Source organism: Engystomops pustulosus, chromosome 7 (assembly GCF_040894005.1).
Source record: "Engystomops pustulosus chromosome 7, aEngPut4.maternal, whole genome shotgun sequence".
Lineage (NCBI taxonomy): Eukaryota > Metazoa > Chordata > Amphibia > Anura > Leptodactylidae > Engystomops > Engystomops pustulosus.
Window position 1 is genome coordinate 79,281,195 of NC_092417.1, and position 13,654 is coordinate 79,294,848.

The 13,654-nt window shown below is 42.1% G+C and overlaps 1 protein-coding gene across 1 annotated transcript in view; it reads left to right on the forward strand.

The window, feature by feature from the left end:
* Positions 1-7,199: 7,199 nt before the first annotated feature.
* LOC140070481 (uncharacterized) overlaps positions 7,200-13,654 on the forward strand; it is a 35,503-nt gene continuing 29,048 nt past the window's right edge. Inside the window, exon 1 of the mRNA XM_072117047.1 lies at positions 7,200-7,488. Coding sequence (XP_071973148.1) covers positions 7,213-7,488 — 276 coding nt within the window. The 5' untranslated portion in view covers positions 7,200-7,212. The remainder of the gene's footprint in view (positions 7,489-13,654) is intronic.

Sequence of the window (13,654 nt, forward strand, 5' to 3'; positions counted from 1 at the left end):
TCCACTGCTGCTAAAATGTGAGGTGGTCGTAACTGAGGAAGTTATCTCATTTCTAACAAACAACACGGCTACATATATGAGAAATTATCTTCGCACAGGAACATTTTTTTAAATAACATCCAATTGAAGAAATGTTTATGGATGGCAAATGCATTAAATTAAATGGGAATACCCCTTTAAGGATGTATAAAATCCCAACCACTGTATTCAATGAGGAGTTCCTGGAGAAATGGAATGATATATTAACCAAGTGCTCCACTGATCTTATGGAATTGATTGTAACATACGAAGAAGATAAATTACAAAAAATTAGGAAAGAAATAGGGGACCTTGAAACTAATATTTCGGCTTTTTCAAACGATACCAAATTCATGCAAATGAAAGTAAAAATACAGAAGGACCTTGATTCAGTATAGAATGACGTTATGACTACTAAAAAAAGTAAATATGAAAGAGATGTGGAGGATTTTGCCAAAAATCTAATTTATGATTGGAAACTACACCGAAATAAATCCCAGAGATACATTAATTCCATCTTGAAGAAAAGATCTGATTCACAAGGGTTGGATGTTTCCGACAGTCAAAATAAAGTCAACTTTACCTCTTCTGAGGGAGATACCTCTGATGCACATGATGATTATATTGAGGTAAACACCCACAAAAACACTATAAGCACCAGGAAACGCTACACTAAGAATAAATTATCTTCACGCAATGTTCCAAAACACGGGACAAGCTAGGCAGACGAGGACTATAGAGAAAAAAGATATATAACTCGTAAAATCCAAAAAATAGACACTGAAAGTTGCGGGATGGATCAGGACAATGTTCTTGTTCTCTCACCTTCCATTTTATCTGCGGAACAAATATCTAACCTATCTAAGGGCTTAAATTTTGTTCCCTAAAAGAATTTTGACATTTTTCAAACGTTGTTGGATGTTTTGTGAGGTCTATTACGGTTAAAAGACACTTTTTTTCAGAGGATTCTGATGCTCATTGATCTTCCTCATACGATGCTGACAGTAATGAATTTGTGGGGTTAACTCTGCCGCGAATTACTTACATTGTGCGCCCGATTTCCTGCATGTGTCGCTCCCTGATCAGATCCGCCGGAGTTCACCATCTTCTTCCTGGTACATGCAAGTGCATTGCTTGTGACACAATTTTAAAGTTAAATCCCACACTCTGTCCGAATCAGTCGGATCCTCCGACGGCCCGCACCCCCCATTTCTTTCGCATGCAAGCCGGTGCCAAAACACCAAAATCCGATCACATGCGACACAATCCCCTTCTAAGTCCCTGTCCCAGCAGCGAGATCCCTTAAAACGTTGGAAAAAACCAAGGGAAATGCGGCCACGGGACCCTTAGTCCCATTGTTTTTATGGTCGTTATGTGCACAATATCATACTGGTATGGCAAGATGAGAAGGCATCTGTCAGTAAATTTGTATCGTACATCAATGGGAGTGATTCAATCTCTGATTTACTTTGAACATACATTTCCTTGACATTTGGCTATCTGCATCACCTACATGTAGCTGTATCACCACCTGTAGGTATACTAAACCATTAGCAGGTAATTCTATTCTTTCTCCAACTAGTTGTCACCCTATCCACACCATCCACGCCATTTTAGTACAGTTTGCAATATAATGCTAATAAAAAAATTATACAGAAATATGTTCCAGTTTTAAATCAGGACACAGATGTAGGGCAAAACGAGGTCAGACATTTGCCAACCTACTGTCCCGTAGTATGATTGACACAAGATCAGAAACTGAAATCTGGCTTACTGTCAGAGGTTTCTATAAGTGTGGGGTGTCCCGATGCAATGTAGGTTGTTTTCCCATCAATACAACGCTACACCTCGAGATTAAAGAACATAAAACACAAAAGATAAACAATTTTATCAATTGCCATACACACCACGTAGTATATATGATACGGTGCACGAGAGTGCATGAGAATTTATGTAGGATGGACTATACAGAAAGTGAAAACCAGAATTGGTCAACACATCACGAGCATTAAAAATGGTAACTCCAGTGCTTCCGATGCAGCGAAACATTTTGTGGAACTACACAATAAGGATCTTTCTACTCTAGCCTTCATTGGTCTAGAGCGGGTTAATTACTCAACCCGTGGAGGGGATTGGAGGAAGACGTTCCTAAGAAGAGAGGCATACTGGATCCTAGCACTGGGACCGAGATATCCTAATGGAATGAATGTATTTACTGAAATCGCTTTCTTGACTTGCAACATGTGTTTATGTTTCTCTCATTTTTTGTAACCTTTATGTATTTTTATGCTGCATTTTGTATTGTGTATAAGAGCTTTCCCATGAGCCGTATTCTTTTGTGTCTTGTATGGACCTGTGGCCACATTTCCCTCTGGGTCAGCTCCATCCTTTGATGTGCAATAACTATTGTGCAGTGACATTGGCACGCCCACTTTGAACCAGCCAAAGAGAAACAGCATCAGGTCAAGGAGGAGATGTGTCTAGGTGCTGCACGACTTGGGCTCACACACGTACAACAGGTCAGCTGCCCCTACTCCACAGCTCATCCATCTCCTCTGAGCAGCGTCTGTGTAAGTCAGAGTCTGCAGCAGTCATTCTGCTATGTCCTGCCGTGCTCATTCACCCCATATAAAGTGAAAAGTTTTTTAACGCATTAGGCAGTTTTCAAGGAGTAATACTGAATTTAGGAACGTTAAATTAATGTTAATGCGACCTCTGACACTGACCATTACAGCTTACATTGTACAAGAGAGACTCTGACCATTAAAGCTAACAGGCCGTAAGAGGGAGGACACCACTGGTCATTGAAGCTTACACTCGACATGTGAGAATAGTCCAATGTCAATCACAGCGGATAAACTGCAGGAGAGAGGACCCCACTAAACCTCTAATGCTTACATTGCTGCTTACTGGAAAAGCTTACAATCTTCAAGAACGAGAACCTTGCTTACCCTCCACAAATGAAAGGACCTAATGGCTATAAGAAAAACCATAACCATTTGAGCCTAATTTTGTGACTTACAAATCACTCACAAAGCACTTTACAAATCATATGGGACATATACAATTATAATAATTGAAAGGTTGGAGCGGCACCGTGTGAAAGATCGTGGGGTGCAGGTCTTCGTAGGGGTCCGATAACCCCTCAATCAGTAGAACCAAATGTAAAGATGAAGCAGCACTCCGAAAAGTTAGGTGAAAAAAAGTGATATTTATTCCACCAGTGATGCGACGTTTCACACCTTGTGATTTTACTTTAAAGGGTTGTGGTTTGTTTATGAAAAGCAATTTTTGTCCCCCTACTACCTCACCTGCGGTTGAATCGTTCATTTCTGCTGTTCTAAGAGATATTGAGATATACAGAGAGAACTTATCGGGCCTGAAAGAAGGGCCTTGGAGGGCTTGGTCCATAACGACGATCTCGTAATTAAACCCGCAGATAAGGGTGGAGGGATCGTCGTTATGGACCGCCCTAAATACATGAATGAGGTCTATAGCCAACTAAATGACCCCTTAGTATATAGAAGAGTTGACATCGACCCTACAAAAACTTTTATCAAGAGACTCAGACTGCTTGTGGATCATGCTCTGGCAGTCGATATTATTGACCAGGATTTACATGATTTTCTTATTCCACAATTTCCAAAGATTCCCTTACTATACTGTTTACCTAAAATACATAAATGTAAAGATTTTCCACCAGGTAGACCAATAGTGTCGGGACGAGACTCATTGTTCAGCCCTGCTGCTGTCTTTTTGGATAAGATCTTACGGTCCTTTGCCATCAACGCTAAATCCTATATTAAGGACACAACCGATTTCTTAAATAAAATCTCTACCCTTGATATTCCCACGGGAGCTCTACTTGTGTCATTTGATGTCACAAGTTTGTATACATCAATTAACCATGAACGAGGTGTTGCTAGTGTCGCTAGAGCCCTCTCCAGGTCAAATTTCAGCAACGAGAACAAAGAGTTCATACTGGGTTTACTTGAAATCATCCTTACATGTAACTATTTTATGTTTAATGATGAATTTTATGTTCAACTTCGCGGGACGGCGATGGGGTCCAATGTGGCCCCAGCCTACGCAAACATCGTGATGGCAGATCTGGAGGAGACATGCGTCTATGTGTCCCACCACTTCAGTCATGTACTGGAGTGGTGGCGCTACATCGACGATGTCTTCTCTGTTTGGACTGGGGACCGTGCATCCCTTGATCTTTTTCTTGAATTTTTGAATAATGTGGATCCCGATATTAAATTTACAATGGTGGTTTCTGAATCACATTTACAATTTCTTGATACCAAAGTATACGTAGTGGACAATAGATTAAAGACGACTTTACACGTTAAACCAACTGATTGTAATACTCTCTTGAGATATAATAGTAATCACCCTAGAAATATGGTCCGCTCATTACCTTACAGCCAACTCTTGAGGGTTCAGAGAATAGTTGATGATGATGACCTAAGAACAGTTGAACTACAGAACATGGGGAGAAAGTTTGTTGATAGAGGCTATCCCAAACCTTTGGTGGGACAGTCTATTGAAAAAGTACAGACCTTGGATCGTTCCACACTTCGGTCACAGAATACATCTCAAAAAACCACCTCCCGCATCCCTATGGTGTCGACTTACACCACACATAGCCTAGATATTGCCTCTATTATTCGCAAGAATTGGCGTATTCTAAGTACATATTACAAGAACACACAGGAATTCCAATTACCTCCCCTTTTCTCTTACAAGAGGGGTAAGAACCTCAAAGATAGACTTGCTAAAACGGATATTTCTATACATAAGAGAGAGAAAACTGTTCGCAGAGGGTGTTTCCCTTGCATGTCATGTGACAATTGTACTTTGATGTTAAAAGGTGAAGTTTTCACCCACCCAGTTTTGAACAAAACATTTAAAGTTATGACATTTCTCACTTGCAGGAGTGATTATGTTATCTATATACTACTATGTCCGTGTAATCTCCTCTATGTGGGTGAAACCACCACAGAGTGTAGATTGCGTTTAAATAACCACAAATCGAGTATCCGCACTAAGAAAGTTGACCTCCCGGTTCCATACCACTTTAATGAAGCCGGCCACAAAATCGAGGATTTACGGTTTTTTATTATAGACAGGATCCCCCCACCAAAAAGAGGAGGGAACAGGGAATTGTTGTTGAAACGAAGGGAAGTACAATGGATCCATAGACTTAAGTCTTTAAGTCCATATGGTCTCAACAGGGAACTTCCACTTAATGTCTTTCTATAATTAAAATAGGCACACTAGGGGATCCGAACCTGTACCCATCCCTCTTCCTATGAAAATGAACATGTACGAGTATTTCATGATCTAAACCACACAACATGTCATGTTTTACAACTATCTGACACATTTTCAGTTATCTGATTTATCGGTCCATATTACTTACCTTTTCTCTTTGCTTTTCCATAGTGCCTCTGGATACGGGTGTGGACATAAGGGATAGCTCAACAAGCGGTGACGTTGGGGTGATCGGGACCCTTTGGAATCAGTGGAACCTGAAGAGGTGACAGCGATCCCGGATGGGGCACAGCTTGCTGGCAGGATTCCTTTGACCGCATGGTTCTACTGGATGTCTGCATTCAGCGGCGCCTGTCTCCCCATGGACCACTTGATACCGTTCCAGAGACCCCCAGTACACATCCCGTCTAGAGCATCCTAGTCCCACCACCAGAGTATGGTTGCATGGAGTCTTGGGCTTTGCCCTTAAACAAGATGGCCGAAGTATAAACAGATCACTTGTGCGCATGTCCCGCACATAATAAATCGGACTTATGAGGATTAGTTTTAATAATCCGGTCAGATTGTGTTATGTAAATAGACGTTCTAATGTTGTGTATGTAATGTATATGTTGCACTTGAACACTTTGTTAATATGCACTTTAGACGGATGGATCCGCCTCCTATCTTCTTACACTATTGTTGTCACATTAGTAACTATGGTAACACGGGTCTCGATCGTATGGTTGTATAAGAATCAATTCTTTTTAATGATTTTACACCTGAGTGTTTATCTAACATGTACTGTGCATCGTTGTGGAGGACGTTTTTTGTATTTTTGTAGTATATGCAGTCCTCTGAATGTTCACTGTTTGTATCCATTATCACACATGTTGGTGATTGCATCACCGCCTATTTAAGTCAGCTGACCGCTGACACACTATGCTTGAGAATGTCTTTAATGATAAGACGAAACGTCGCATCACTGGTGGAATAAATATCACTTTTTTTCACCTAACTTTTCGGAGTGCTGCTTCATCTCTACATTTGGTTCTACAATTATAATAATATATTGCAGAGTACGTACAAACAGTCATATGGAACAATAGGAGTGAGGGCCCTTCTCGCAAGAGCTTACAGTCTATGAGAATAAGGGGGTGACACAAGAGGTATAATGGTCCAGCCACTTTTTATATGGGAACAGAATAAAATAATTTAATAAATAATTTTGCTGCTTGAACCAGCCATCAGCCACCATCTTATATACAAAGTCCAACATCATTGGTACTACAGAGAAGCCTGGAGCTGGTATATATCTGATGTTTGCCGGATAACAGACGGGAGGAGGACGTAGGATGGATTAGTAAAGAGAGAATTGAAATTCTGGGGAAGGGCATTCCAGAGAATTGGTGCGGCTCGGAAGACATCCTTTAGACGTGCGTGAGATGTTTGAATTTAGGTAGAGATTAATCTAATATCACTGAAAAATAGAAGAGCACAGGTTGGACGATAGACTGAGATGAGGAAGAGAGGTAGGGAGGTGCAGCATTATGCAGAGCTTTGTCGATAAGGGTTTAAACTGTATATGGAAGGAGACGGGCAACCAATGCACAAACTGGACACATCCATGTAGTGTTTGGTCTGAAAGACAAGCCAGGCTACTGCACTAAGAATAGATTAGAGAGAGTTTATTGAGTATATGATGTATATGATATATATGTTTATGTATATGATGAACTGTGTCTTTTTTGTGATTTTTTTAGTTACAATGTCATTACTTTAGTTTCTAAATGAGCAGTTTCTTATCCTATTTTCCCTTTCTCTTTCAATAAATTCTTTCCTTTTGAAAAACTATTGTGCAAGGGTGGGAGTGTCATAGCTACATGTATTGAGCGAAGTGCATATCTCTCCAGTGTCTCTAACACCGGGATAAGCATGGCTGTCTTACTTCTGCTCCTTGTGGCATTTCTTTTCCTGGTAAAATGCTACATAGACAGAGTACCAACTGCCTCCTTAGGAGATTACCCAGCACCAGGACCATGGTTCTGCATAAAGAGGTTCATGTACCTTATGATAATACAATACTCACCAAAAAAAGAAACATCATATGGAGCACTAAAGGCAAAGGAAGATCAGTTAAATGTATCCAGCTCCAAGCAACTGTTCACACATGACCTGGAGACTCCACAAAAACTGACTGACAGCCCCCATGTGAGTATCTGCCAAAATGTTGTAATCTACAGTTGATTTACAAAAATGTGGGATTTTCCACTGGATATGGATATGGGAACATATTTAATTTATGCTCATTTGGATTCTATGGTCCATAATTAAATATGACCTTCCCTTTTTGACATAATCAGTTGTCCAAAGTAAGTATGCGTGAGGATTAACTCTGTTTCCGAAAATTATGTGGCTCATAAACTAACAGCTTTCCTATCAGCATTGTTTGTGTGTAATGTGTAGTCCACTTTCAGCTCCTGTTACTCTGCATAGAGGGTCTCTGACATCAGTGAAATTCTGTCTGCCTTGTTGCTAACAAGTTGGAATCCAGCAGAAGTTTGTTATACAGTTGTACAGTTTTCCAACATACTTTCTGAATGCATGGTTTTCTCTACTTGCTGTCCATGTTGTGTAAGGGACACATGTATCCAACTTGTTACAAGAGAGAGCTGTGTGAGTGATTTTAATGTTCCTGTGTGACATTACATGACCATAGGCGGGTTGTTCTTTACTAGAAGTGAACAATAAACCTTTTTACTCTTATTTACTGAAAACTTCTTGGGGAAATTGATATAATCCCATGAGTATGATGGGAAAATGCAGAACTTTCTAATTTTTCTGCTGATGCTATGAGGAACATGAGGATTGATTTTTGCAAAGAAAATATTTGTTTTTATTAACCCTTTCTAGAGGGAAAGGACAAAATTTATTAAATCAAAATCTCATCATACAATATACATAACTGGACATAACATACCAAATATTTATAGGTTTTTTGTTTTACTACTTTTCAATAAAAACAGCTATTTTGAAAAAAACTCAATACAAATACAATACAACATCAGCAGGTTGGTTCTTATTCTTGTTTAGTTGCTCTTTGTGTTGTTTAGGGTTCTATGGGTTAACTGTATATGCTGTAAAGATAGTACAAGTTAATGTTTGAATGAAGGAAAAATTCAGTGCTGCCCTCTGAGAATAAGGAGCAAAACACAGAAAGAAAGAAAAGGGCTGTAGAGATACAAGGCAGTCAGCTAAAAACATAATTCAGGACATTTGCTCTCAAAATCTGGCTTAAAAATCTGAAATAAGGTATTTGTGCCATCTGAAGCTCACTTTGTATTATTGTGCATACTTTTCCTGCCGCTCCAGTTTTTGAAAGTGCATGGTGAAGTCAAATTTATTTGGGGTGACTACAGAAAGTGCAGTAACACCTTAATACAGACTTAAAGGTTAGTTTAATAATAAAACCGGGGACTGTGACTGTGGTAATCTTCTTATATTTGTTATCTGTAGTGTCCTTCCTTTTAAAATCAACTTTATTAATTATGCTAATAATCCATTGCAGCCTCAATGGGCAGAGAAAGTCTCACTCCTCTTACATAGGCAGAGGGAGGAGGGAGAAAGCAAGGGATCGGGTAAGACATGCTCATTGTAGTAAAACAGTCTAATATCTCCCAAGGCTTACAAGGGTTGTCCTGTTCCAGCTTATTGTTGTGTTTTGTATGATGAAAAGTTATACAATTTTCCAATATACTTATTGTATCAATTCCTCATGGTTTTCTAGATCTCTCCTTGCTGTCATTGTATAGCAAGCTTCATTGTTTACTCCCTGTGGATAAAAAACAGTCCATAGTCCGGTCCACAGCTCTAAAAAAGTTTGGATTATTACAATGGAATGGATGCAGGATCCAGTAAAACTTGCATTTAGTATGGCTGTATACAGTCAGTCACTGTTGTGTGAAACTAGCCTATGCCCTATCCTACCTGTATGTAGTCTCACTCGGCTTCCTTGATGAGCAAGGCCAAGTAGAGACATAGAAAATTTGCTGAAGATTTTCAATGTTTCAAAGTTCCATTTCATAGACCAGTTATCATTTTCTGTACAAGTGAATATGGTTTTCAAAACTTCATGTGCCAGAAATAGCAGCAGAAGAAATAATTGAAAGCCTCGTGAGTTTATGGATGATAAGTAGAGATGAGCGAACACTAAAATGCTCGGGTACTCGTTATTCGAGACGAACTTTTCCCGATGCTCGAGTGCTCGTCTCGAATAACGAACCCCATTGAAGTCAATGGGAGACTCGAGCATTTTTCAAGGGGACCAAGGCTCTGCACAGGGAAGCTTGGCCAAACACCTGGGAACCTCAGAAAAGGATGGAAACACCACGGAAATGGACAGGAAACAGCAGGGGCAGCATGCATGGATGCCTCTGAGGCTGCCTAATCGCACCATTATGCCAAAATTATGGGCAACAGCACGGCCATGACAGAGTGACAGAATGAAGCTAGATAGCATCTAAAACATCCAATAATTGACCCTGACACTATAGGGGACGGCATGCAGAGGCAGCGGCAGCAGGCTAGAGAGTGGCATGGCGACATACCCTAATTGGACTCAGGCTTCAAACCAATGGGTGTCAGAGAGGAACCAAAGGAGGTGAGCAAGAAGCGCTCAAATAATATCGGTACATGATAAAAGTTTGCCAGTATATTTTGTGGATTACACAGCAGGGTGGCGACAAAGTTAACATGGAAGCCATGAAAACAACCCAAAATTCTGCCTGACACAGCTCGTTTGATAAGGGGACCATGTATGCTTACAGTTCATGCCAGTCGCTGCACTGGCTGCCAGTCTCCTTTCGAATACAGTTTAAAATAATAATAACCCTCATCCATAAAGCTCTGTATAATGCTGCACCCCCCTACCTCTCCTCTCTTATCTCAGTCTATCGCCCAACCCGTGCTCTTAGATCCGCCAGTGATCTTAGATTAACCTCTACCCTAGTGCGGACCTCCCACTCGCGTCTCCAAGACTTCTCTAGAGCTGCACCAATTCTATGGAATGCTCTGCCCCGGACTATCAGACTAATACCTAACCTCCAAAGTTTCAAACGTGCTCTTAAAACCCATTTCTTTAGGCAAGCCTATAACACTCATTAACTGCATGAAGTTTTAACTCTTCTACTAACCCGTCCTGTGTCGTCCTCCCATCTGTTATCCAGCAACCAACAGGCACCAGACTTCTCTGCAGTCCCATTCACCCTGGACCTGGTATATAAGATGACGGCTGAGTGGTTCAAGCGACAGCAATTCCATTTATTATATTTTTTTCTATTCCCTAAGAAGAATGGCTTGACCATTAAATATTCTTTTACCTCGTGTTACCCCATCATCTTCATAAACCGTAAGCTCTGGCGAGCAGGGACCTCACTCCTGTTGTTCCATACAAATGTTGTGCTCTGTTACATTACATTTGTATTTGTTTCCTATGATTTGTAAAGCGCTACAGAATATGATGACGCTATATAAATAAAGATTATTATTATTATTATTATGGAGGCAGTGAACTAGTAGTAGATTAAAGGTGCTGCAACTATGTTAGTTGGATCTTGGGATGGAGCTGGCGCTCTGCAGCCAGGCGAGCTTTCGCCAATCCAAGCCCCTGTCTCTAGGCTACTCCCCAAACAGCACTTCTAAGAACCTTTTGTATAAGATCAAGTGTAGTAGCGTTCTTATAAGTTTAGGATATGGCGGGTGAGGGGAATGTAAACAGATGCGCAAGAAGCGCTGAAATAATATCCCTAAATGGTAAAAGTTTGCAAGTATATTTTGTGGATTACACAGCAGGGTGGCGACAAAGTTAACAACTTTGATGTGGAATGCCCTGTAATAGCTCTTGGGCGGTGTGCCTTTTATCGCCTAGGCTCAGCAGTTTCAGCACCGCCTGCTGTCGCTTAGCGACGGCACTGCTGCTGTGCCTAGAGCTACCGACTGATGGCGCCATGCCCACGGATGGTAATTCGGAGGAGGAGGAGGTGGAGGAGGGGTGGGAGGAGGTATAGTAGGCCTTTGAGACCTGGACCGAGGTAGGCCCCGCAATTCTCTGCGTCGGCAGTATATGACCAGCCCCAGGGTCAGACTCGGTCCCAGCCTGCACCAAGTTAAGTGTAGTAGCGTTCTTATAAGTTTGGGATATGGCGGGTGAGGGGAATGTAAACAGATGCGCAAGAAGCGCATGATGCGCATGGAGCTGGCGCTCCGCTGCCAGGCGAGCTTTCGCCAATCCAAGCCCCTGTCTCTAGGCTACTCCCCAAACAGCACTTCTAAGAACCTTTTGTATAAGATCAAGTGTAGTAGCGTTCTTATAAGTTTAGGATATGCCGGGTGAGGGGAATGTAAACAGATGCGCAAGAAGCGCTGAAATAATATCCCTAAATGGTAAAAGTTTGCCAGTATATTTTGTGGATAACACAGCAGGGTGGCGACAAAGTTAACAACTTTGATGTGGAATCCATGAAAACAACCCAAATTTCTGCCTGACACACCTCGTTTGATAAAGGGACGATGTATGGAGGCAGCTATATGGACGACTTTTGGAGGTAGCAATGGAGACAACGTGTGGAGGCTGCTATGGAGACAATTTAATTTGGATAGTGCCTGTATGTGGCAGTCCCAAACATTTTTCAAACCAGAGGAGCAGGTAGGTGGCCCTCCAGTAAAATGGAATAGATTGAGTGCCTGTATGTGGCAGTCCCAAAAATTTTTCAAACCAGAGGAGCAGGTAGGTGGCCCTCCAGTAAAATGGAATAGATTGAGTGCCTGTATGTGGCAGTCCCAAAAATTTTTTAAAACAGAGGACCGGGTAGGTGGCCCTCCAGAAAAATGGAATAGATTGAGTGCCTGTATGTGGCAGTCCCAAAAATTTTTCAAACCAGAGGAGCAGGTAGGTGGCCCTCCAGTAAAATGGAATAGATTGAGTGCCTGTATGTGGCAGTCCCAAAAATGTTTCAAACCAGAGGAGCAGGTAGGTGGCCCTGCAGTAAAATGGAATAGATTGAGTGCCTGTATGTGGCAGTCCCAAAAATTTTTCAAACCAGAGGAGCAGGTAGGTGGCCCTCCAGTAAAATGGAATAGATTGAGTGCCTATATGTGGCAGTCCCAAAAATTTTTCAAACCAGAGGAGCAGGTAGGTGGCCCTGCAGTAAAATGGAATAGATTGAGTGCCTGTATGTGGCAGTCCCAAAAATTTTTCAAACCAGAGGAGCAGGTAGGTGGCCCTCCAGTAAAATGGAATAGATTGAGTGCCTGTATGTGGCACTCACAAAAATTGTTTCAAACTGAGGACCGGGTAGGTGGCCCTCCAGAAAAATTAAATGCATGAAGTACTATAGCAAGAGCCAGTGGGCCCTGTCAAAAAATAGCCATTTTCCTCTGCTTTACTGTACAAAGAGGAGGAGAAGGAGGAAAATGAGGAGGAGGAGGAGTGGATCAATTATTCAGGTTGAGCTTCCTTCACCTGGTGGAGATTGGAAATTCTGAGAAATCCAGCCTTTATTCATTTTAATAAGCGTCAGCCTGTCAGCGCTGTCAGTCGACAGGCGTGTACGCTTATCGGTGATGATGCCACCAGCTGCACTGAAAACCCGCTCGGACAAGACGCTAGCGGCAGGGCAGGCAAGAACCTCCAAGGCGTACAGCGCCAGTTCGTGCCACATGTCCAGCTTTGAAACCCAGTAGTTGTAGGGAGCTGTGTGATCATTTAGGACGATGGTATGGTCAGCTACGTACTCCCTCACCATCTTTCTGTAAAGATCAGCCCTACTCTGCCGAGACTGGGGACAGGTGACAGTGTCTTGCTGGGGTGACATAAAGCTGGCAAAAGCCTTGTAAAGCGTACCCTTGCCAGTGCTGGACAAGCTGCCTGCTCGCCTACTCTCCCTCGCTACTTGTCCCGCAGAACTACGCACTCTGCCGCTAGCGCTGTCAGAAGGGAAATACTGTTTCAGCTCGTGCACCAGGGCCTGCTGGTATTCATGCATTCTCACACTCCTTTCCTCTGCAGGGATGAGAGTGGGAAGATTTTGCTTGTACCGTGGGTCCAGGAGAGTGAACACCCAGTAATCGGTGCTGGAATAAATTCTTTGAACGCGAGGGTCACGGGATAGGCAGCCTAGCATGAAATCTGCCATATGCGCCAGAGTACCAACGCGTAAGAATTCACTCCCCTCACTGGCCTGACTGTCCATTTCCTCCTCCTCCAACTCCTCCAACTCCTCTTCTTCTGCCCATACACGCTGGACAGTGAAGGACTCAACAATGGTCCCCTCTTGTGTCTCGCCAACATTCTCCTCCTCTTCCTCCTCATCCTCCTCCA